Below are 27,134 nucleotides of genomic sequence, written 5' to 3' on the forward strand. Positions count from 1 at the left end.
AGAAAAACATTCTGGAGGAAATGAATAGATGCAGAATTCACAACCATGATGTCAGGAGAAACTACCTGTCAGTATTCTGCTATAATATTTATGATAATAGTCACAAAACTTTTAATCTGAGACTTTTAATTTGAAAGAAAAATAAAATCGATAGGAAAAAATATTATTTTCCACACAGGTAAACTTTAGTTAGTCCTGGTGAATGAATTCAGAGAATGGGAAATCTAGAATTTGAAGTAAACTTTTGACGATTAATGCTCTTCGTCTAAGGCACTCTGTGGGAGTGTATAGAAAAGAACAAAGACGGTCAGATAGCTGAGAGACTCCAGAAGAATGGACAGTTTACATAGGTGCAGGGAAGCCAGAAACACTCGCCCACAATGTTTGTGCTGAATTCCAAGGGTACTGCCATCCCTTTTAAGCCATATTTAGGTGAAACTTGTATAGCTTAGAGAACAAATTCCTCCTTGTCTGCTCATTTATTACTGATGTTCTGCTGCCTGGGTAATTATTTGCATTTCTATTTATGTATTCATGTACATACAAATGAAGCCGGAGTAAATATGATTATTGGAATTCATTGTAATCTGGGAAGTACCCTTTGGAGTTGATATCAAGTAGAATTTTGAGAAACACAATGGACATATGTGGCAGGTATTGAGTAAAGGCTTCATGAGTAGAAGAAAGGAGACTTAAAGAAAATCTATATGATTTTCCAGTCAAGGGTGTCTGGGCTTGACTGCTTTATTTGACTTTAATACTGGGGGAGAAATAGTGATCAGGGACATTGAAGAAAGGAGTCTTTTATTTAGATTTCTGGAAATACCAGAGAAAAAAGTAACAGAAGGGAATGATAAGTGTAGTATTCAGAAAGAGTGAGACTCAGTGAAAAGTGAAAAAGAATGAGAGCATAAACCAAGAAGCAATTGGAGTAATAGAATGTGATCAGGGAATGGACACAAATAGATAATTAGGTGGAAATATTAATTATATTGATAAATATTATACTCATATTACCTGCAAATATGTTGAATACATTTTATTACACTATATATAGTCAAATGATTGTAAAATGTATTATTCACATCATGTATTTTGCAATGTAATTTCACATTTGTAAGAAAAACCCATTTTGTTTTGTTTTGTTTTGTTTAATACTAACATAACAGTGCCTCTATGTAATGTAACTTGTGGACTTAAAATCAGTAGAGTTGCTGTATCTTGGAATTATGTGTTCGGATTTTGTAAATTTTACTCATTGGGGAATTTTATTTAAGCAACTAAAATAAAATACTTTTCCTAAACTGCTATTTAAAAAATTATATATTGGGGTCGCCTGGGTGGCTCAGTCAGTTAAGCATCTGACTTTGGCTCAGGTCATGATCTCGCGGTTCGTGAGTTCGAGCCCCGGGCTTGGTGCTGACAGCTTGGAGTCTGCTTCGGATTCTGTGTCTCCTTCTCTCTCTGCCCCTCCCCTGCTCACACTCTGTCTCTCTTTCTCAAAAAATAAATAAACATTAATTTTTTTAAATTATATATTGGGTCAGGTACTATAATAATGCTTCATGTATAGTATTTCATTGAACTTTAAGTCAAAACCATGGGATAGCTATAATTGTCCTCATATAGAAGAGGAATATGAGCCACACAAACAGCAGGACTGGATGAATCTCAGAAGATGAAGACTAAAATTTAAATGCAATCATGTTACTAGGCCTATGTTTTGGGGTGAGAGTGTGGGGGTGCTATTTGTTGCAATAGCAGCAAAGCAAAACTTGAACACAAAGTTACAAATGTGGAGAAATAAAAGGTAAAAAATAACATTTATCTGAGGCACCTGAGTAACAATCCCCAATTAATTTTATGCCATCTTCCCCATTACAAACTCAAAAATGGGGTTAAGGAAAACAACAACAGCAGTATAACTCTGAAAACAAAGAATCACAACTGAACTAGAACCAGCAGTCCAGAATAGTTGAGGTTTTTAAATTATAAGGTAGATCATGATGGAAGGAAGTTCTGTACAGTATTCATGGGAGGAAGGGAGGGAGGCAAGGAGGGAGAGAGAGAGAGAGAGAGAGAGAGAGAGAGAAAGAGAGAGAGAGAGAGAGAGAGAGAGAGAGGATTAAAGTACAGGAGAGGAAAAGACAGCAAAAAATTGTGGAAGACACTTCATTTCAAATTCCATCTCCTGCCCAAGGTCCTGCCCAGGTCCAAGTTGTGAGCACAGCTCAATGTGCCTGGAGAGGCCCCACACCCCCACATCAACCTCACATAGTTTGATTAGCTCCAGAAACAAGGTATCAGGTATAGAGTACTCACACTTAGACTTCAATTTAATTCAATCAAAATTCTTTTCAAACTAAGAGATAGTAATATTCCCAAAAGGAAGGAAATGGAAAGAAATGACAAGGTGATATGTCACCTTGCATAGTGAAATTATCCTGTTCCTGAAGCATCTCCAGAACCATTTGGCCCACCATTCAGACTGCTCATATATGCAGGTGTACAGAGATTGAGACAATGGAACAACAAAACAAACCTTAAAGATGGAGGACCCAAACAGCGAGCATTCCACATGACCCCTCCACAAGTGTCTACTAAGCATAAGTTGTGTTTCTCTTTTATTGAACTGGCAAAATTAAGCCAAAAAATGCTTGGAATCTTATCTCATCCTTTCCCTGAGTTCTGTCTCTTAGTATCAATGAATAACAAATTTGCTTTTCCTTGAAAAGAAAAATATCAAAGACACTGCTTGTATTTTCAAATAACTTAAACTATTTTCAGGGCACCTGAATGGCTCATTCAATTAAGCGTCCGACTTTGGCTCAGGTCATGATCTCATGATTTGTGAATTCGAGCCCCTATTCAGGCTCTGGGCTGACAGCTCAGAGCCTGGAGCCCACTTCAGATTCTGTGTCTCCCTCTGTCTGTCCCTCCGCTGCTTGCCCTCTGTCTCTCACATTCTCTCAAAAATAAATAAACATTAAAAAAAAAACCTTTTTTCAAAGAAGTTTTACAGAAAATCTGAAAAATGAACAAGCCTGCACAAGACTGACTCAATTACTTTGTGAGATGATTATACGTGATAATTTTGAATTCAACATTTCTACATTTTAGATAAGGAGTCAGAGGCATTCCAGTCAACAGAAAAGAGGTTTGATATTGGCCGGGGGTTTCCCCCTGGTTCCTATGAAGCAATAAATATGTGTAGAAACTAGATAATTATCCACGTCTATCTACCAGTTGGGTACCTTTATGTTAAATTATCAACGCAAAGATATTTTTATCCAGCCCAATGCCATCTTCACGTACTGCAACATACCATAAACTTCTAAATCGCAATAGGGCATAGAGGGCAGTAGGCTAATGTGCACTAAGTGGTGCTGATTGTGCAGGGAGGAAAAATTGTAGATGTGGAGGGGGGCATTTGCCTAAGTATAGTTTTCAAAAGTGAAGTACTGCAACCTGCTGTAGTGATAAGAACTCTGGTTGCAGTTAAAGCCAGGAGTTTGGGAGTCATAAAAGAGGACAGTCCAGAGGAACAAAGGAGAGAGAGAGAAGGGGCGGAATAGAAGGGAAAGGAGGAGAGCTGATCACACTCTGAATATTATACAGGAAGACATGGAAAATGCAAAAGAACAAGCAGCGATGATTTTAAGGAAAGGAAAAGGACTGATTTGGAGGAGGGGTGCAATATTCTCCACGTCTTATTCCTACAAGTATAGGCACTTCATTTAGACTAACATCTATATTAATTGTTATATTACAAGTATATAGTTATTGAATATTACACATAATAACTATAAAATGAGTGAATGAAGTACACAAAACTTTTTATTTTTGTAAGATTTTATTTTTGAGTAATCTCTATACCCAAGGTGGGGTTCAAACTCACAACCCCGAGATCCAGAGTAGCATGATCTACCAATCGAGCCAGCCAGGCACTCCTGAGGTATAGAAAACTTTTTAGGGTGGTTATTCCTCTGTATTTGGATTTACAAGTGATTTTCTAACTTTTTAATACTTTTCTTTGTTTTCCAGAGTTTCTACATAAAGGACGTATTTCTTTAGTAATAAGAGAAAAACAGGTTTTAAGTTTATTTATGTCTTTTGAGAGAGAGAGAGAGAGAGAGAGAGAGAGAGAGAGAAAGCAAACTTGAGCAGGAGAGGGGTAGAAAGAGAGGGGGAGAATCCCAAGCCGGCTCCATTTTGTCAGTGTGGCCCGATGTGGGGCTCCAACTCATGGACCAGGAGATCATGACCTCAGCAGAAATCAAGAGGCTGACATTTAATCCACTGCACCACACAAGTGCCCTGAGGGGAAAAAAAAAGTTATTGATGTTCATCACCACATTTGGTGGTCACATTTCTCACTTGGGAAAAGGCGTTAACTTTAATGTGTTTTGTTTTTGTTGTTCCCTTTTCTACTCAGAAGCTTCTAAATATACATCTGTTACCACGAGGCCAGAAGTTTATTCTCTTTCAATGAGAATCCCTCTGAGACATCTAATTCTGGAGCCTCAGTCTACCTTGGATATCTCACTGGAGATTCTCTAGGGAAACAAAAATCCTATGTAAGAAGATGTCATCCCAGATTTTGAAGAACTCCTAAGTATTCTCAGCCATGAATAGAATTGTGCCTAACACTGAGGTGAGTTTGGGAAATTTTCACAAATGGTTATTTTAGGAAAGGTAACCACATTGATGGCTAAGAACACAATGTCCTAGAATATGCAGACAGTTTAAAAAATAGACATTAGCAAGGGGCAGTGAATTCCTCTTTCCCTTTCACTTCTGCAGGGGTAATGAGTCTCTTTCTTCCTGTGTGGCTTCTGCTGGACTCTTACTTTCCAGTCACCCACTCATTTTATTGTGGTGTTCACATAAAAGACAGCGGACACGGGAGATTGCAGTCTTTACATTTCTCTGGTCTAGGGCAATGAAATGCTGGTTCCTCCATGGCGGGACATTTCTGGAGAGGTCTGGGAGAACTCTCTCACAAGAAGAGTTTATTTACATGAGAAGCAATCACCTTAGGAGCCAAAGACCATGAGCCAGTGAACCTTGTATTCTTTTGTATACTCTTTCCGTGGTGACTTCTATGTACCCTGGCCAATAGGAGTGGACACAAGAGTGATTTCCAGATGATTTAGGTAACAGGAATCTATGCCTTGTGTCTTTAGAGCCATGCGCTACATGTCATCGTATTGCAAGTTTCTACACAGCCCTGCTGGATGGGGGATTGTTCGGCATTGATTTGCTGCATGGAAAGGTGCCCACCCAGAGCTTAAGGACCATTTTATTTTTTTCAATGGAGAGAAATAGTTGACCATTTGGTAACTACAACTTTCCTCAAACATCCCTGAATCTGTAAATTCCTTGATCCATCCCTCAGGTCTATTTTCTTTACAAGTATTAGCAATCCAAAAATATGGTATTATCTTTTTTACTGATAAATTGTCCAGTTATAATAAAAGAAATATTATTTACACTAAGCATTATAGACAACTAGTAATCCTTAGAATTTCAAGGGCTTCCTAAATATAAAGCTTGAATTAAAAATGGCTTGGAAACTAATTTAAGAAAATGTGGAAAAGCAGAGAAGCCATTTATGAAGTTGGGGGTATCTGATTGAATTCATCCTTTTAGTAAAATTTTTACAAAAATTCCATAAAACTTGCTAATGATTTAGAAGCAGAAGCACTTTGTTTCTTCTCAAGAACTTCCTTTGAAATTTCATTGTGTAAAAAAGCATGATATTGATATCAGATACTAAGTTCTTACTAATTCAAACAATCATTTGTTCATATATATTTTTATTGAGTATCTAAAATGTGTTCCCTTAAGCACGTTATAGGGAACATTATGGGAAGACTTTACCTGGATTATTAGCTTTCTTCATAATCTTCAAGGCAGGACAAAAGTCCTGTTGATAAGAACTAGTCAGATTAGGGTGATCCTCGAAACATACTCCCATGATCATAGTGACAAGACTCAGAAAGAATCTGAGAGGAGAGAATAAAAGTGGCATATTGGAAGACAATTATGGCCCAGCTCACAGAATGTGGAGGAATATAAGAGGTGTGCTGGAACTTTGAAAAGTGAGGGTAGATACTTAGACAAAATATTCAATGAGACTCCAAGTAGTACTGTTTAGTTATTTTTAGACACCACCGTTCAAAGACTGTCTTGCTAGAGTAGAGGAAAAAAATAACAAGCTGCTACCATGACAAGGTTCATGGCATTTGTGAGTATTATTACCTGAACTACTCCCTCTTATGTGGTTTCTAAGCCCACCTCTCTCTCTCCTATGCAGAAAGCAAATGCTGATAAAGAGCATAAAATGCTCTCCTCTTCTCCACAGTCATGTGTGGGGAAAACAGCTCCAGCCTGACCCCGGGATTCTTTATCTTGAGTGGGATTCCTGGGCTGGAAGCTGCACACACCTGGATCTCCCTGCCATTCTGCTTCATGTACATCATCGCTGTCATGGGGAACTGTGGGCTCATCTACCTAATCAGCCATGAGGATGCCCTGCACCGGCCCATGTACTACTTCCTGGCCCTGCTCTCCTTCACAGATGTCACCCTGTGCACCACCACTGTACCCAATATGCTGTGCATATTCTGGTTCAACCTCAAGGAGATTGACTTTGATGCCTGCCTGGCTCAGATGTTTTTCGTCCACATGCTGACTGGGATGGAGTCTGGGGTGCTCATGCTCATGGCCCTGGACCGCTATGTGGCCATCTGCTACCCCTTACATTATTCCATCATCCTTACCAACCCTGTCATCGCCAAGACCGGTCTTGCCACCTTCCTGAGGGGTGTGCTGCTCGTTATCCCTGTCACTTTCCTCACCAAGCGTCTGCCCTATTGCCGGGGCAACTTCATTCCCCATACCTACTGTGATCATATGTCTGTGGCCAAGGTGTCCTGTGGCAATTTCAAGGTCAATGCCATCTATGGTCTCTTGGCAGCCCTCCTAATTGGGGGCTTTGATATGTTCTGTATTTCTGTGTCTTACACTATGATCTTGCGGGCAGTGGTGAGTCTGTCATCTGCAGATGCTCGGAAGAAAGCCTTCGGTACCTGTACATCCCACATATGTGCCATTGTGATCACATATGTTCCAGCCCTGTTCACCATTCTTACTCATCGTTTTGGGGGACAAAACATTCCCCACCACGTTCATATCCTTATTGCTAATCTTTATTTGATGTTGCCTCCTACTCTGAACCCCATTGTTTATGGAGCCAAGACCAAGCAGATCCAGGAAGGAGTGATCAAGTTATTTTTTAAAGAGAAAGCTATCTTAGTTATGAAATAGATTCATGAGTTAATATGCAAAATCAAAGAAAAACAAATGTTTCAGAGGAGATTCTTGAGTGTCAGTTTAAAACCAATTGGTTCACTGCAGAAAGCAATGTTCATTAAATATCCACTATAATGATAACTGAATTTTTCCTTTGTTTTGGGTAAAACTCATCAATGATAAAAATTAATTACATAATTAAGGAAATGTTTCTTGAACTTGAGGACATATTTTTAAAAAGGAATTCACATGAATGTAATATCAAGCCTTTTTGGAAATCACTGGACTTGCTTAGATTCCTAATGTGCTTTGCATGTAGAACAAAGTGCAAATGGGATGCACATTGGAAAAAAAAAATCCTGATCTTATGTTGGGGATTTATCTGTTCTTGGTAGAAACCCATTAAAAAAGAAATCTCAATGTCTGTTTCTCAAAGCCCTTCAAACATGGTTTAGTGACTGCATTAACCCTTTATTCCTTTCATTGTTAATTTTGTCTAACTTGGTTCAGTTGTATAAATGATCTCATGTCTGTCTAAGCTGTATTGAATTTCCACTACCAAGGAGAATAATATTCATGTATTTCTATCAATATAATGTGTTTAAAAGATGGGAAAATAAGCAAGGGAATAAAACCATAAAATCTTAAATCAATTTTTTGAAGATAATTCTGAGAGATTTTTGAAGCAGATATAGAATAAGTCTTATAAATGGCTATGAAGTGGTAGCAGAAAACAGAGGTGATTCACCAGCAAAACTGATAAGCATTTGGGTTTGGCTGACTTTATAGAATTTTTTTCCAGCCTTAGTCACCATAGCTGAAAATCTTCTATAATTTGACTCTAAAGTGAAGTTGATAGCTTAAAGAAAGCTTACATAGCAATCAAGTCATTTGCAAACATCGGCCCTGTGTCTAGTAACCTGGCCCTGTTCCCACACAGCAAAATATGGAGAACTAAGAACCTGCATTCACATCACTGTGGGGACTTAACAGGCCTGAATATACCTTGCATACTGATTTCCATTCCCTATACCCATCTATACACTAAGGAAATCTAGTTCTGGATGAAAACTTTCTGAGTTTTGTAATTTCATTGCCAATCCAAACCTATACCACCACTGGTAGATGTAAAATGCATGTTTATTAACACTTAAGTGCATCATTGAAAGTTGGCAGAAAATTATGCTATTCTTCCACTGGAATTTTGAAGACTGCAGTACATAACATGGAGTTTTCTGAAATTATATTGCAATACAAATGCTAGTTTGTTATTAGATGATACTATGTCTGTATTTTGAGGGTTTCTAGCTAGGGTGACAGTTTGAGTATAAACAGGAGCATACAATTCCCCCAAAGCTCCAAACATATGGAAACACTGAATTAATTACACTTAATTACACTTACCTGGCCATTGCTCAGTGAGATCCTCCCTAAGAGGGTCTGAGTAGGTCAAAGCCACAGGCCTTCAGAAGTGAGGGGTTTGGAAACACAGCCCATCTAAGATAAAACTCAGGAGGAAGGTGCCACCTGGAAGGCTGATGGCTTGGTTGCATACAGTGTATTAGTGGGGAATAGATGGAAGCCAGAGACTAAGGAAGGGTGCTAGACTTCCAGTATGCGAGAGCACAGAATTTTGATACCAGAGACTGGGTAGCTGGGAGATACCATTTTCACCACTCCTCTGCATGTGTACATGTGTACACACTCCACAACTATCCACCCCTATAAACTAAGCAGCAGCATCTAGTGGAGAATGGAGCAGTTACACCAAGCCCCATCCAACTGCAAAACCACACTCTAGAGGAACACCACACGTCTCTGCCTGCTTAGTTTACAGACTTCATATTTTGTCTTCCAGGGGAAGCTGCATGTAACTTCAATCATATTTCATTCTGTTCACTAGTCCATCTATTCACTTTTTTCTTTTTCTTTTCTTATTCTCAAATATAGAGAGAGAAAAAAATTTTATGTTTTTATAGAAAAGTTTTTCCTTAATTTTTCTCTAGTTAATTTTTTACTTCTTTGTAAATATTTTAAATTATATTTTACTTCCATCATTTCATTTTATTCTATTTTATTGTATTTATTTTTAAAAATTTTCAAATGTTTTCCTTTTTTTCTTTTCTTTTCCTTCCCTTTTCCCTCTATTCTATTAAGCTTCTTTCAACAACTAGACCAAAACACACCTAGGATGTAGCGTCTTTTATGTCATTTTTTTCTGTGTTGTTTTTCATTTTTAAATTTTTATTTATTTATTATTATATTAATTCTATATCTTCTTGCAAAATGACAAAACAAAGGAATTCACCCCAAAATAAAGAACAGGAAGAAATTCCAGACAGGGACTTAACACAGATACAAGCAAGATGTCTGAACTAGAATTTAGAATCACAATAATAAAAATACTAGCTGGGGTTGAAAAAAAGCATAGGATCCCTTTCTGTGAAGATAGAAGAAGTAACATCTAGTCAGGATGAAAGTAAAAATTTAAATGAGTTGCACACTCAAATGAGTTCCATGGTGGCAAAGATGGATGAAACAGAGCAGCAAATCAGAAATAGCGAGGACAAACTTACAGAGAATAATGAAGCAGAAAAAAAGAGGGAAACTAAGGCAAAAGACCATGATATAAGGAATAGAGAACTCAGTGACGCATTAAAAAGGAACATAGGAATCCCAGAAGATGAAGAGAGAGAAAAAGTGATAGAAGGTTTATGTGAGCAAATCATAGCAGAACACTATCCTAACCTGGGGAAAGACACAGACATCAAAATCCAGGAAGCACAGAGAACTCAATAGAACCGACCATCAACAAGGCATATCATAGTCAAATTCATGAAATATACAGACAAAGAAAGAATCATGAAGCAGCAAGGGAAAAAAAGACGTTAACCTACAAGGAAAGACAGACCACATGTGCAGGAAAAGTATCCATAGAAACTTGTCAGGCCAGAAAGAAGTGGCAAAATATATTCAATGTGCTGAATCAGAAAAATTTGTAGCCAAGAATTTTTTATCCAGCAAGGCTGTCATTCAAAATAGAAGGAGAGATAAAAAGTTTCCCAGACAAACAAAAACTAAGGAGTTTGTGACTACTCAACCAGCCCTGCAAGGAATGTTAAGGGGGATTCTCTGAAGGGAGAAAAGAAGAAACAAACAAACAAAAAAGACCAAAAGCAGCAAAGACTAGAAAGGACCAGAGAACAACACCAGAAATTCCAACTCTACAGGCAACACAATGGCATTAAATTCATATTTTTCAATACTCACTCTAAATGTCAATGGACTAAATGCTCCAACCAAAAGACACAGGGTAACAGAATGGATAAGAAAACAAGATCCATCTATATGCAGTTTACAAGAAACCCATTTTAGACCTAAAGACACCTTTGGATTGAAAGTAAGGGGATGGAAAACCATCTATCATACTAATGGTCACCAAAAGAAAGCTGTAGTAGCGATACTTATATCAGACAAGCTATATTTTAAAACAAAGAGATGAAGAAGGTCACTGTATCATAATTAAGGGGTCTACCCACCAAGAAGATCTAACAATTGTAAACATTTATGCCCCCAACATCAGAGCACCCACATATATAAATCAATTAATCACAAACATACAGAAACCCATTGATAATAACACCATACTAGTAGGGGACTTCAATACTCCATTACAACAATGGAGAGGTCATCTAAACAGAAAATCAACAAGAAAATGGCTTTGAATGACACACTGGACCCGGTGGACTTAACAGATATATTCAGAACAGTTCATCCTAAAGCAGCAGAATACACATTCTTCTTGAGGGCACATGGAACATTCTCCAGAATACATCACATACTGTAACAAAATCAGCCCTCAACAAGTACAAAAAGATCGAGATCATACTGTGCATATTTTCAGACCACAACACTATGAAACTTGAAATCAACCACAAGAAAAAATTTGGAAAGACAACAAATACTTGGAGATCAAAGAACATCCTACTAAATAACGAATGGGTTAACCAAGAAGTTAAAGAGGAAATTAAAAAGTACATCGAAGCCAATGAAAATGATAACACTATGGACCAAAACCTCTAGAACACAGCAAGGGCAGTCATAAGAGTGAAGTATATAGAAATCCAGGCCTTCCTAAAGAAGTCAGAAAGGTCTCAGATACACAACCTGACCTTACACCTGAAAGAGCTGGAAAAAGACCATAAAACCTAAAATGAGCAGAAGATAGGAAATAATAAAGATTAGAGTAGAATTCAATGCTCTCAAAACCAAAACCAAAACCAAAACCAAAACAGTAAAACAGATCAATAAACCAGGCTCTTGTTCTTTGAAAGAATTAACAAAATTGATAAACCACTAGTCAGTTTGATCAAAAAGAAAAAAGAAAGGACCCAAAATTGAATCACAAATGAAAAAGGAGAGATCACAACCAACACTGCAGAGATACAAAGAATAATAAGAGAATAATATGAGCAATTATACGTCCATATATTGGTCAATCTGGATGAAATGGACAAATTCCTAGAAACATATAAACTACCAAAACTGAAACAGGAAGAAGTAAAAAATTTGAACAGATCCATAACTGGTAAAGAAATCGAGTTAGTAATAAAAAACCTCCCAAAAAACAAGAGTCTAGGGCCAGATGGCTTTTCAGGGGAATTCTACCAAACATATAAAGAAGAATTAACACGTCTTTTGAAGCTGTTCCAAAAAATAGAAATGGAAGGAAAACTCCCAAACTCATTCTATGAGGCCAGCATTACCTTTATTCCAAAACCACACAGAGACCCTACTAAAAAGGAGAACTATAGGCCAATTTCCCTGAAGAACATGGATGCAAGAATCCTCAACAAGATAATAACCAACTGGATCCAACGATACATTAAAAGAATTATTCACCTCGACCAAGTGAGATTTATACCTGGGATGCAGGGCTGGTTCAATATCTGCAGAACAATTAACGTGATTCATCACATCAACAAAAGAAAGGATGAGAAACACATGATCCTCTCAAGAGATGTAGAAAAAGTATTTGACAAAATACAGCATCCTTTCTTGATAAAAACTGTCAAGAAAGTGGGGATAGAAGGATCATACCTCAAGATTTTAAAAGCAAAGCCAGGGGCACCTGGGTGGCTCAGTTGGTTAAGTGTCTGACTTCAGCTCAGGTTGTGATCTTGCAGTTAGTGGCTTCAAGCCCCACATCGGGCTCTGAGCTGACACCTCACAGCCTGGAGCCTGCTTCAGATCCTCTCACTCTCTCTCTCTCTCTCTCTCTCTCTGCCCCTCCCCTACTCACACTGTCTCTTTCTATCTCTCAAAAATGAACAAACATTAAAAAAAACTTAGAAAGAAAGATCTTAAAGCCATATATGAAAGACCTACCACTAATATCATCCCCAATGAGAAAAAAAAACAGAGCTTTTCCCCCAAGGTCAGTAATGTGACAGGGATGTCCACTCTCATCACTGTTATTCAACAAACTATTGGAAGTCCTGGCCTCAGCAATCAGATAACACAAAGAAATAAAAAGCATCCAAATCAGCAAGAAGGAAGTCAAGCCTTCACTCTTTGCAGATGACATGATACTCTAAATGGAAAACTCAAAATATTCCACCAACAAACTGGTAGAACTGCTCTAGGAATTCAGCAAAATCACAGAATATAAACTCAATGCATAGAAATTGGTTGCATTTCTATACACCAGTAATGAAGCAAAAGAAAGAAATTAAGGAATCGATTCCATTTACAATTGCACCAAAACCCATAAAATACCTAATAAAACTAACCAAAGAGGTGAAAAATCATACACTGAAAACTATAAAAAGCTTATGAAAGAAATTGAAGAAGACACAAAAGAATGGAAAAACATTCCATGCTCAATGATTGGAAAAACAAATATTGTTAAAATGTTGATACTACCCAAAGTAATCTGCATATTCAATTCAATGCCTATAAAAATAACACCAGCATTTTCATGGAGCTAGAAAAACAATCCTAAAATTTGTATGGAGCCAGAAAAGATCCCGAATAGCCAAAGCAATTCTGAACAAGAAAACCAAAGCTGGAGGCATCACAATCCTGGACTTGAAGATGTATTACAAAACTGTAATCATCAAGACAGTATGGTACTGACACAAAAACAGACACTCGGATCAATGGAACAGAATAGAGAACTCAGCAATAGACCCACTAACATATGGCCAACTAATCTTTGACAAAGCAGGAAAGAATATCCAATGGAATAAAGACAGTCTCTTTGGCAAGTGGTGCTGGGAAAACTGGGCAGCAACATGCAGAAAAAAATGAAATTGGACCACTTTCTTACACCATACACAAAATAAACTCAAAATGGATGAAAGACCTAAACATAACAGGAAACCATCAAAATCCGAGAGGAGAAAGCAGACAAAAACCTCTTTGACCTTGGCTGCAGCAACTTCTTACTCAACATGTCTCCAGAGACAAAACCAAAAATGAACAATTGGGACCTCATCAAGATAAAAATCTTCTGCACAGCAAAGGAAACAATCAGCAAAACTAAAAAGCAATGAACAGAATGGGAGAAGATATTTGTGAATAACAACAGAGAAAGGGTTAGTATCCAAAATGTATAAAGAACTTATCACACTCAACACCCAAAAGACAATCTAGTGAGGGAATGGGCAAAAGACATGAATAGACACTTTTCCAAAAAGACATTCAGATGAAAAAGTGCTCAACATCACTCATCATCAGGGAAATACAAATTAAAACCACAATGAAATACCACCTCACACCTGTCAGAATAGCTAAAATTAACAACTCGGGCAACAAAAGATATTGGCAAAGGATGTGGAGAAAGAGGATCTCTTTTGCACTGCTGGTGGGAATGCAAACTGGAAAATAGCTTGGAGGCTCTTCAAAAAATTAAAAATAGAACTACCTTATTACCCAGCAATTGCACCACTGGGTATATTATCCAAGGGATACAGGTGTTCTGTTTCAAAGGGGTACATGCACCTCAATGTCTATAGCAGCACTCTCGATAATACACAAAGTATGGAAAGACCCCAAATGTCCATTGGCGGATGAATGGATAAAGAAGAGGTGGTATACATATACAATGGAGTGTTACTCGGCAATCAAAAAGAATGAAATCTTGCCATTTGCAACTATGTGGATGGAACTAGATGGTATTATGCTAAGTGAAATTAGTCAGTCAGTGAAAGACAAATATATGTAGAATTTATGATACAAAACAGGTGAACATAAGGGAAGGGAAGCAAAAATAATATAAAAACAAGGAGGGCAACAAAATATAAGAGACTCTTAAATGCAGAGAACAAACTGAGTGTTGCTGGAAGGGTTGTGGGTGAGGGGATGGGCTAAATGGGCAAGGGGCACTGGGATGACCACTGAGTAGTATACATAGGGGATGAATCACTGGAATCTATTCCTGACATCATTACTGCACTATATGCTAACTAACTTGAATGTAAATTTAAAACAATAATAAATAAATAAATAAATAAACAAACAAACAAACAAATTAACTAATTACATTAATTTTTAAGAAAAAGAAGGTTGAGGGATGACTGGGTGTCTCAGTCAGGTAAATGTCCGACTTTGGCTCAGGTCATGATATCACGGTTTGTGGGTTAGAGCCCACATCGGGCTCTGTGCTGACAGATTGGAGCATGGAGGCTTCTTTGGATTCTGTGTCTCCCTCTTTTTCTGTCCCTCCTCTGCTCACACTCTGTCTCTGTCTCAAAAATAAACAAACATTTAAAGAATTCAATAAAAAAAGAAAGAAGTTTGATAGAATAGAGAAAAGGAGAGAATGAAAAAGAAAAAAAGTAGGAAAATGTTAAAAAATTAAAAAAATATATACAATAAAATAGAATAAAACGAAATGAAGAAAGTAAAATAGAATAAAAAATTTACAAAAAAATAAAAAATATAGTAAAACAATAGAAAAAAAAGGTTTTATAATAACAGAAAATAAAAATAATTTCTTTCTCTTTCTGTAATCCAAGATTAAGATAAGAAAAAGAAAAAAAACTGAATAGATGACCAGTGAACACAATGAAATCTGCATGACATCACATCCAATTTCCCCTAGAAGTCAATGTATGAAGCAGTTTATATTCTGTATTCAAAGCAGGCTGAGAGACTTGTGGTGGTCCTCTAGGGCTTGGTTGATGCAGTTGGATGAGGCTTGATGTAAAGTCTTCATTCTCCACTAGGTGTCGTTTCTTAGATTACTGTGGTGGATTGGTGTAGCACATGTGCATGGGTATGCTCATGCACAGGAGAGGTGAAAATGGTGTCACCCAACTTCCCTGTCTCTAGCACCAGCTCTAGCCAGAGCTCTCACCCACTGGCATTCAAGCACCACTCCCTTTGTCTCCAGCTTCCGTCCACTCCCTGCTTCTACACTGTCTGCATCCAAGCCATTAGCCTGCCAGGAGGCACCTCCCTCCCAAGTTTTATCCCAGATGCGGCTGTGTTTCCAAACCCCTCACTTCTGAGGGCCCTGTGACTTGGATCTGCTCCGACCCTCAGGAGGAAGGTCTGACCAGGCCATGTCCAGGTATCAGCTTGCCCGCAGAAGCATTTGTGCGATTGCATTGCACAGAGACTCAGAGACTGTGGCCAGTTGCCGGGTTGCCCCAGAAAGAGTTCATGTGATCCAGTAGTGGCAGTGGTTAAGGGATTATGGTAAATCACAACACACAGCTGGTGCCAGGTTTCTCCACACCCTGGTGTCTTTGTTCCAATACCAAGAATCATCTGTTCTCAGGTCTGCTGGAGCTTTGCCTGTGGGAGGCCATAGGGCCTCTAACAAATACCCTCCTAGCAGGGGAACTGCTTCTCCCCATGTGGCCCACAGACCCCTCAGACCTCACTGCCTGCTCCTGGGGATTCGCCCTTCCCACCAGAGCACCACCATGTATGGAGCTGTGGAATTTTTGACTCTGGTCTCCCCTGTTTCTAGAATCCTAATGGTATTTAAACCCTCTCCTTTCTCCTGTCTCCCTTTCTTGTTCAGTCACTTGTGCGTATTTCCACCCTTTCTCTTTCTCCCAGGTACTTTTGGGGGGAGTGTTTTTCCTGTACTCTCCCCCCTTTTTCTGTCCTCTCTCCATAAAAACAGCTCCCTGCCCTCTGCGGCTTCTCTCTCTCTCAGTTCACCTCTCTACGCCACATACCCACTGAGTTCTGTGGCACAAATCATGCAGATTGTTGTGTTAGTCCTCAGATCAATTTTCTTGTTGTGCAAAATAGTTTGGTGCTGATCTAGCTGCATTTCAGGGAGGAGAGAAGCAGAGAACTTCCATGCTGCTCAGCCATCTCGGCCCCTCCCCCATATAGCATCCCTTTGTGAATGAAGAACATTTTGTTTTCCTTTTCTTGTGTGTGTGTGCGTGTTGTTGTTGTTATTGTTGTTGTTGTTTTTGCATTTATTGCTTGCCTCATGGCACTAGCTACAATATGCCTCTTGTGCAATGTTTAACAGGAGGAGTGATCAGGGACATGATTAGGCACAGTGAAGTTCAGAAAAAATCTTATTTGACTAAGTGCTTATAATAACATATGCAATTTCTAATAACATCCCTGTGCTTGCTGGTTGATAAAATTCGCTTAGAATTTTATCACACACCCTGAAAAAAGTGTTTGGGATGTTTAGCAAAGTGTAATCCATTCCTGAGACAGTAACTCTGGATTAACCTCAAAGAATTCACCATTGTGTATGATATTTGCTATAGATTTTTATAGGTACCTTTCTTCAGCTGTACTGAGATATAACTGATATAAAATATTACGTAATTTTAAGGTATACAATGCAATGATTTGATACAGGTATGTATTGCAAAATGTTAACCTCAGCACTGTTACTTAACATTCTTCACCTCACACAGTTACCACTTTATTATTGTCATTATGTTGAGAATATCAGAACTCTACTCTCATAGCACCTTTCAAGAATACAACACAATATTGTTAACTATAGTCATCATTCTGCACATTGGAGTCTGTAGAACCTATTATTTTTAAAACAACAATTTTGTAACCTTTGATCAACATCTCCTAATTTTCCCAACCCTTCTCTCTCTGGCATCCACCATTTTATGGTTTATATGAGTTTGATGTTTTTAGATTCCAAATATAAGATCATACTGTTTTTCTCTGCTTGACTTACTTCACTCAGCATAATCCCTCAAGGCCCATCCTGTTGTCACAAATGGCAAGATTTCCCTCTTTTATATGGGTGAATAATATTCCATCGAATATATATATATATATATTTTTTTCTTTATCCATTCATCCATCTATAGATACCTTAGTTGTTTCCTTGTCCTGCCCTGTTGTGATAATACTACAATGAACATAGGAGTGCAGATATTTCTCTGAGATAATGATTCAATCTCTTTCAGAGATTTTATCTCATGAAAAATGAGATTGCTGGATCATATAGTATTTCTATTTTCAATTTTTTGAGGGCACGCCATACTGTTTTCCACAGTGGCTGCACCAGTTTATATTCCCACCAACAGTACACAAGTGCTCCTTTTTCTCCACATCCTCACCAGCATTTGTTATATATTGTTTGTTTGGTTTTAATAGTAGCCAATGTAACAGATTTAAGGTGATCTCCATGTGGTTTTGATTTACATTTCCTTGATGATTAGGGATGTTAAGCACCTTTCTGTGTACTAATTGGCCATTTGTATGTCTTCTTTTGAAAAATATCTATTTAAGTCCTATGTACATTTTTAATATAATCATTAGGGGTGTTTTTGCTAATAAATTATATAAATTGCTTACATATTTTGGATATTAACCCCTTACCAGATGTATGGTTTGCAAATATATTTTTCCCATCTGCAGGATGCCTTTTCATTTCATTGTTTCTTTGCTGTGTAGATTTTTTTTCTTGTAATTTGTTTCCTTAAATTCAAGTTAGTTAACATACAGTGTTGTACTGGTTTCAGAAGTAGATTCCAGTGATTGGTCACTTACATATAACACCCAGTGCTCATCCCAAGAAGTGCCCTTCTTAATGTTCATAACCCATTTTGCTGCACAAAAGTTTTTAGTTTGATGCAGTCCCAGTTGATTTTTTAAAAAATTTTTTAAATGTTTATTTATTTTTGAGACAGAGAGAGACAGAGCATGAATGGGGGAGGTAGACACAGAATCAGAAACAGGCTCCAGGCTCCGAGCTGTCAGCACAGAGCCCGATGCAGGGCTTGAACTCACGACCCAGGAGATCATGACCTGAGCCAAAGTCAGACGCTTAACCGACCGAGCCACCCAGGCACCCCGGTCCCAGCTGATTTTTGCTTTTTTATTCCAGTGTCTTTGGTGTCATACCCAAAAATTCATTGCCAAGACTGAAGTCAAGACTTCCCCCTATGTTTTCTTCTAGAAGTTTTAAAGTTTCACATCTTCCATTTAAGTTTTTAATCCATTTTGAGTTAACTTTTGTGAGTGACATAAGATAGGAGTCTAGGGCTTTTGATTCTGTTCCATTGGTCTATTCTGCTTGTATGCCAGTACCATACGGTTTGATTACTATGATCCGTGACATAATTTGAAATCAGGGAGGATGATGCTTCCAGCTTCGTGAGTATTGGTGGCATATTCTCCTTAATTTACTTCTTGTATATCTATGTATAGATTTACTAAAATTCCTTTATTAACTCACTTGCATTATTAGATATTCATATATTTCCCGATTGGGGGCTATTATGAATAAACCTGCTCCAGACATTCATGGGCAAGTCTTTGTATAGACATATATTTTCAGGTTTCTTATGTATATAGAGCAGGTGCACGATTCAGTTTTGAGGCTACAGTTGAGAAACACTGGGAAGGCAGTTATAGTTCGACGTTTATATTGCAATGGATACCAGAGAGTTCACATGTTCCATTAGAGAAAAGTTGATAAAATTTAAGGCTAACTGTTGAGACTTTTCATCCTGGATCAAATATATTCTAATTATAGGTATTCCCCACTTTTTGAAAGTTTGTGTTATGCCACCTCACTTTTACAAAAGACCCACATTGGTACTCTTTTTGATAAACAAAAGAAATCAAAGATTTTCACTTGTATAAAAAAAGGCTCAAAGCAATACTAGCAGTCAGTGTTTCTTTTTACAGTGACCTGTTGCAGAGGCAATGAACACTTGAGCAGACAGAGTGGCCCTGCCAAGCTCCTTCCCTGGGAACCACACTCAGCATGTCAGCATCAAGCTCTCACAGCTTTGAAGTGTGTCTGTGAGCATCTGTGCTTTATCTCCATTTATTTTGTGCATCCATTAACAAGGTGTGCCCTAACGTATCAGAAAAGCCCAAAACAGGTCCAGAAATGCTCACAAAATTTTCCACTTAAATATATCATAATTGCTTCTTTGCTTCATACCATTTCATAGGAACACTCTATATTCAGATAACAGGAGACGTCTGTGTAGATCTAGTTTCAACAAAGCTAAATTTAACTCCTCCCCCATCAGAGATGACCTATGGGACATCTATCTGTATAGCATCAGAAACATTTTCCCCTTTTTCTTGGAAAAGCCCCCAGAGAAACCACTAAGAGTTGTTATATAGCGTTCCTAACCAATGCTGTACAATTTCCTAAGCAATACCAGTTACAAATGGAGATTTTAAAACACCAGGGTGGGTGTGGGTGATCCAGAGGGAAAAATATGTATAAAGATGTATAGAAAATCTGCAACTAGATAGCAGGGATTGGATTTAGAGGCTGGCTGAATGTGGAGGACTAGTTACCTCATTCTTTAGACTTCTGAAACCAAAGGGATTCACAAACTGCCTTTATGAGGGAGGAGAAGTGGGGGAAAGATTAAGTGTGGTTTAGGCACAGTAGTACTCATGTGATAAGGACCAAAGAGGTAATATTATAGGCAAGCAAATGTCTGCACGATAATAGAAAAGCAATCAAAATCAGAACTTTGGAAAAGACTGCACAATAATGTCTTCTCCCTGTGGATGGAACAGTCTTCCTTGGGAAGTGGTAAAATCTCTACCAGTGAAAATGAATTAGTGCAAGAGTTGGAAGGAATTCCAGTGATAGTGGACCCCAACTTCCCCATGACAACATTCGTGACATATGTCATTCTCCCTTTGCTTCAATACATCTGATGACAGGAATCTTTTTGTCTTACTAGGGATTTCTATCTGCATGATTGAATAACAATCTGACAACCCCAATCTACTTTCCTATAACTTTTCTTGTTCATCATATGTATGACCTTCAAGTGTGCAAAATAATACAAAAGGCAATTACTTGCCTTTACTGCAAGTAATTTCCCATACTCCAGATACTCTGATATTTCCATACACACACTAATTTGTTAAGGTATTTATATACAAGCAAGAAGATCAACCAAAAAGGACATTTTGAAATCCATCCATCCATCCATTCATTCTACAACTCTTTTCTTGTGCCAGTTACTATGTTAAGTGCAAGAGACACAGCAGTGAACAAAATAGACAGCAATTCCTGTGCATATAGATTTTTAAAATTCTGGTGAGCGACCAAGGAACATGGTAATTGCTGTGGAGTACAGAAAATGTGGCGAGGAAGAGATTATGCCAAGTTTGGCAGAGGTCTAGGGTTTGCGGTTTTGAATTAGGGTAAGGAAAAGCCTTACCTTGGGTCTGACACTGAGATCAGACCTGGAACTGGTGAAGGTATTTAGCATGGTATTTTCTGGCAAATAACAAAGCAGGCAGTGAAAGTGGCAAGTGGAAATGCCATGGATTGTACACACGCTTGCTGAATTTGAGAAGAATCCAGTAGGCACGGAGAGGCTGAGGGGATCAGGGTTAGAGCAGTGGGAGGCAATCCTAGAGATGCCAAAGAGTTCTAATTGTACAGGATGTTGTAAATAAATACAGGGATGTCACTTTTGCTCTGAGTGAGATGTAAGGAGCCTAAAGGTTTATGGAACACCTATATTTGTCTCATTTATTTTGTGAAGCAAAATAATGTAATAATACTAACAATAATTATGAATGCACTATATATTTTGCTTATTATGTTCCAAGTTGTGGTGAAAATTTCCATGGTATACTTAATGTTTCCATGGTTTGCTCATTTTACAGTTGGGCAATTTGCTTTAACAAGCCATCTGTTCTAATCTTTTCATACTTTCTAGAAGGAAAATTGCTTTTTATCATTTTTATATGTTGACATATTTTTGTATGGCATCACTTGAAAGTTTTCACTTGTTAAAAGTAATGGGTAAAATCACACAAACAACTACCTGAGGCTAAATTGCTCTTTCTCTTTCTCTTTCTCTTTCTCTCTCTCTCTCTCCCTCTCAGTCTCTTTCTCTGTCTGTCTGTCTCTCTCTCTTTCACACACACACACACACACAATGGAGAGATAAAATTGAAACAATCAAAATTAGAACTTTTGAAAAGACTGTTTAATGGAGTAGACTGAAATATAACAAAGGAATATAAATTAATTTTTATAAATGCAATAAAATATAAAATATGTTGCTGTGTGAAAATGAATAAGTCAAGTTGCAAACAATAGATAAGGAAAGCCTTTTTAAACATAAGAGGATTTTTCTCAGAAACAAAACAGAAAAGAAAGAGATCCTGAAGTCATAATTTCAAGCAAAAATATTTCAGGTTAAATCCACATACCAGGACATAGAAGAAAGGTAGATGGAACTGTTTTCAAAAAACAAACAAATTAAGAATGCTTCCCTATCCAGTATAATTTTCATAGTTATTTGGGACTAAACATAATATACCAAAAGTAACTAAAATAATTATGATTGTTGTTCATCTTTTATTTCAGAATAAATTTAATGTCCTACCATCTTATTGTATAGGACATTTTTATTGGTATAGAAAGTAACATGCTTTGCAGTTGACTATCATGTATGGAGTCAACAGCTCCAGGCTGACACCAAGATACTTCATTCTCAATGGGATTCCTAAACTGGAAGCTGCACACACCTGGATCTCCCTGACATTCTGCATCATGTACATCATTGCTGTCCTTGGGAACTGTGGGCTCATCCACCTCATTAGCCACAAGGAGGTCCTGCATCGGCCCATGTAGTACTTCCTGTCCTTGCTGTCCCTTACAGATGCTAATGCATGTACTTTGCGTGTCCCTAATGTTATGTATCTTTTGGTTCAATCTCAAAGGGATCGACTTTAATGCCTGCCTTGTGCACGTGTTTTTCATCCACATGCTGACCAGTATGGAGTGTGGTGTGCTCATGCTTATGGCCTTGGACTGCTATGTGGCTATTTGCTATCCTCTGCACTATTCTACCATCCTCACCAACACTGCGATTACCAAGGTTGGGTTTGCCACCTGCAGTAGAAGTGTGTTGCTCACAATCCCATTTACTTTCCTGATCACACATCTCCCCTTCTGCAGGGGAAACCTCATCCACCACACCTACTGTGACCACATGTCATTGGCTAAATTATCCTGTGGCAACATCAAGATTGATGCTATCTATGGTCTAGTAGCTGTCATATTGATTGCAGGATTTGATATTTTCTGTACCTGCATGTCTTACACTCTGATTATCTGTGCTGTAGTAAATCTGTCATCTGCAGATGCTTGCCACAAAGCCTTTAGCACCTGCACATCACACATAGGTGCTGTTGTTATCACCTATGTCCCAGCCTTCTTTAACTTCTTCACTCACCGCTTTGGGGGACGCTCCCACCTCACCATGTTCACATTTTCATAGCCAACCTCTACTTGTTGCTGCCTCCCACTTTGAATCCAATTGTTTCTGAAATGAAGACCAAGCAGATTCGTGAAGGAGTGCTCAGAGAAAGATATTATGAGTATGAGCTAAGTCTATGTTATAAAATTCTGCATTTAGTATTAGGGTAAAGAAAAACATTCTGGAGGAAATGAATAGATGCAGAATTCACAACCATGATGTCAGGAGAAACTACCTGTCAGTATTCTGCTATAATATTTATGATAATAGTCACAAAACTTTTAATCTGAGACTTTTAATTTGAAAGAAAAATAAAATCGATAGGAAAAAATATTATTTTCCACACAGGTAAACTTTAGTTAGTCCTGGTGAATGAATTCAGAGAATGGGAAATCTAGAATTTGAAGTAAACTTTTGACGATTAATGCTCTTCGTCTAAGGCACTCTGTGGGAGTGTATAGAAAAGAACAAAGACGGTCAGATAGCTGAGAGACTCCAGAAGAATGGACAGTTTACATAGGTGCAGGGAAGCCAGAAACACTCGCCCACAATGTTTGTGCTGAATTCCAAGGGTACTGCCATCCCTTTTAAGCCATATTTAGGTGAAACTTGTATAGCTTAGAGAACAAATTCCTCCTTGTCTGCTCATTTATTACTGATGTTCTGCTGCCTGGGTAATTATTTGCATTTCTATTTATGTATTCATGTACATACAAATGAAGCCGGAGTAAATATGATTATTGGAATTCATTGTAATCTGGGAAGTACCCTTTGGAGTTGATATCAAGTAGAATTTTGAGAAACACAATGGACATATGTGGCAGGTATTGAGTAAAGGCTTCATGAGTAGAAGAAAGGAGACTTAAAGAAAATCTATATGATTTTCCAGTCAAGGGTGTCTGGGCTTGACTGCTTTATTTGACTTTAATACTGGGGGAGAAATAGTGATCAGGGACATTGAAGAAAGGAGTCTTTTATTTAGATTTCTGGAAATACCAGAGAAAAAAGTAACAGAAGGGAATGATAAGTGTAGTATTCAGAAAGAGTGAGACTCAGTGAAAAGTGAAAAAGAATGAGAGCATAAACCAAGAAGCAATTGGAGTAATAGAATGTGATCAGGGAATGGACACAAATAGATAATTAGGTGGAAATATTAATTATATTGATAAATATTATACTCATATTACCTGCAAATATGTTGAATACATTTTATTACACTATATATAGTCAAATGATTGTAAAATGTATTATTCACATCATGTATTTTGCAATGTAATTTCACATTTGTAAGAAAAACCCATTTTGTTTTGTTTTGTTTTGTTTAATACTAACATAACAGTGCCTCTATGTAATGTAACTTGTGGACTTAAAATCAGTAGAGTTGCTGTATCTTGGAATTATGTGTTCGGATTTTGTAAATTTTACTCATTGGGGAATTTTATTTAAGCAACTAAAATAAAATACTTTTCCTAAACTGCTATTTAAAAAATTATATATTGGGGTCGCCTGGGTGGCTCAGTCAGTTAAGCATCTGACTTTGGCTCAGGTCATGATCTCGCGGTTCGTGAGTTCGAGCCCCGGGCTTGGTGCTGACAGCTTGGAGTCTGCTTCGGATTCTGTGTCTCCTTCTCTCTCTGCCCCTCCCCTGCTCACACTCTGTCTCTCTTTCTCAAAAAATAAATAAACATTAATTTTTTTAAATTATATATTGGGTCAGGTACTATAATAATGCTTCATGTATAGTATTTCATTGAACTTTAAGTCAAAACCATGGGATAGCTATAATTGTCCTCATATAGAAGAGGAATATGAGCCACACAAACAGCAGGACTGGATGAATCTCAGAAGATGAAGACTAAAATTTAAATGCAATCATGTTACTAGGCCTATGTTTTGGGGTGAGAGTGTGGGGGTGCTATTTGTTGCAATAGCAGCAAAGCAAAACTTGAACACAAAGTTACAAATGTGGAGAAATAAAAGGTAAAAAATAACATTTATCTGAGGCACCTGAGTAACAATCCCCAATTAATTTTATGCCATCTTCCCCATTACAAACTCAAAAATGGGGTTAAGGAAAACAACAACAGCAGTATAACTCTGAAAACAAAGAATCACAACTGAACTAGAACCAGCAGTCCAGAATAGTTGAGGTTTTTAAATTATAAGGTAGATCATGATGGAAGGAAGTTCTGTACAGTATTCATGGGAGGAAGGGAGGGAGGCAAGGAGGGAGAGAGAGAGAGAGAGAGAGAGAGAGAGAGAAAGAGAGAGAGAGAGAGAGAGAGAGAGAGAGGATTAAAGTACAGGAGAGGAAAAGACAGCAAAAAATTGTGGAAGACACTTCATTTCAAATTCCATCTCCTGCCCAAGGTCCTGCCCAGGTCCAAGTTGTGAGCACAGCTCAATGTGCCTGGAGAGGCCCCACACCCCCACATCAACCTCACATAGTTTGATTAGCTCCAGAAACAAGGTATCAGGTATAGAGTACTCACACTTAGACTTCAATTTAATTCAATCAAAATTCTTTTCAAACTAAGAGATAGTAATATTCCCAAAAGGAAGGAAATGGAAAGAAATGACAAGGTGATATGTCACCTTGCATAGTGAAATTATCCTGTTCCTGAAGCATCTCCAGAACCATTTGGCCCACCATTCAGACTGCTCATATATGCAGGTGTACAGAGATTGAGACAATGGAACAACAAAACAAACCTTAAAGATGGAGGACCCAAACAGCGAGCATTCCACATGACCCCTCCACAAGTGTCTACTAAGCATAAGTTGTGTTTCTCTTTTATTGAACTGGCAAAATTAAGCCAAAAAATGCTTGGAATCTTATCTCATCCTTTCCCTGAGTTCTGTCTCTTAGTATCAATGAATAACAAATTTGCTTTTCCTTGAAAAGAAAAATATCAAAGACACTGCTTGTATTTTCAAATAACTTAAACTATTTTCAGGGCACCTGAATGGCTCATTCAATTAAGCGTCCGACTTTGGCTCAGGTCATGATCTCATGATTTGTGAATTCGAGCCCCTATTCAGGCTCTGGGCTGACAGCTCAGAGCCTGGAGCCCACTTCAGATTCTGTGTCTCCCTCTGTCTGTCCCTCCGCTGCTTGCCCTCTGTCTCTCACATTCTCTCAAAAATAAATAAACATTAAAAAAAAAACCTTTTTTCAAAGAAGTTTTACAGAAAATCTGAAAAATGAACAAGCCTGCACAAGACTGACTCAATTACTTTGTGAGATGATTATACGTGATAATTTTGAATTCAACATTTCTACATTTTAGATAAGGAGTCAGAGGCATTCCAGTCAACAGAAAAGAGGTTTGATATTGGCCGGGGGTTTCCCCCTGGTTCCTATGAAGCAATAAATATGTGTAGAAACTAGATAATTATCCACGTCTATCTACCAGTTGGGTACCTTTATGTTAAATTATCAACGCAAAGATATTTTTATCCAGCCCAATGCCATCTTCACGTACTGCAACATACCATAAACTTCTAAATCGCAATAGGGCATAGAGGGCAGTAGGCTAATGTGCACTAAGTGGTGCTGATTGTGCAGGGAGGAAAAATTGTAGATGTGGAGGGGGGCATTTGCCTAAGTATAGTTTTCAAAAGTGAAGTACTGCAACCTGCTGTAGTGATAAGAACTCTGGTTGCAGTTAAAGCCAGGAGTTTGGGAGTCATAAAAGAGGACAGTCCAGAGGAACAAAGGAGAGAGAGAGAAGGGGCGGAATAGAAGGGAAAGGAGGAGAGCTGATCACACTCTGAATATTATACAGGAAGACATGGAAAATGCAAAAGAACAAGCAGCGATGATTTTAAGGAAAGGAAAAGGACTGATTTGGAGGAGGGGTGCAATATTCTCCACGTCTTATTCCTACAAGTATAGGCACTTCATTTAGACTAACATCTATATTAATTGTTATATTACAAGTATATAGTTATTGAATATTACACATAATAACTATAAAATGAGTGAATGAAGTACACAAAACTTTTTATTTTTGTAAGATTTTATTTTTGAGTAATCTCTATACCCAAGGTGGGGTTCAAACTCACAACCCCGAGATCCAGAGTAGCATG

General features: G+C 37.9%; 1 protein-coding gene and 1 pseudogene across 1 annotated transcript; both read left to right on the forward strand.

Moving 5' to 3' along the window:
* The first annotated feature begins 6,369 nt into the window (after positions 1-6,369).
* On the forward strand, positions 6,370-7,332 carry LOC122482617 (olfactory receptor 52N2-like). The gene has a single exon (XM_043578930.1). It carries the CDS (start codon positions 6,370-6,372, stop codon positions 7,330-7,332), a length of 963 nt encoding a protein of 320 aa, XP_043434865.1.
* A 14,896-nt stretch (positions 7,333-22,228) lies between these two features.
* On the forward strand, positions 22,229-23,212 carry LOC122484282 (annotated as a pseudogene).
* Positions 23,213-27,134: the final 3,922 nt, after the last annotated feature.

Source organism: Prionailurus bengalensis, chromosome D1 (genome assembly GCF_016509475.1).
Source record: "Prionailurus bengalensis isolate Pbe53 chromosome D1, Fcat_Pben_1.1_paternal_pri, whole genome shotgun sequence".
In the NCBI taxonomy this organism is placed as follows: domain Eukaryota; kingdom Metazoa; phylum Chordata; class Mammalia; order Carnivora; family Felidae; genus Prionailurus; species Prionailurus bengalensis.

What these genes read in the sequence shown, in the direction of transcription:
- LOC122482617 (XM_043578930.1), top strand. Translation starts at nt 6,370, where the DNA reads ATGTGTGGGGAAAACAGCTCCAGCCTGACCCCGGGATTCTTTATCTTG.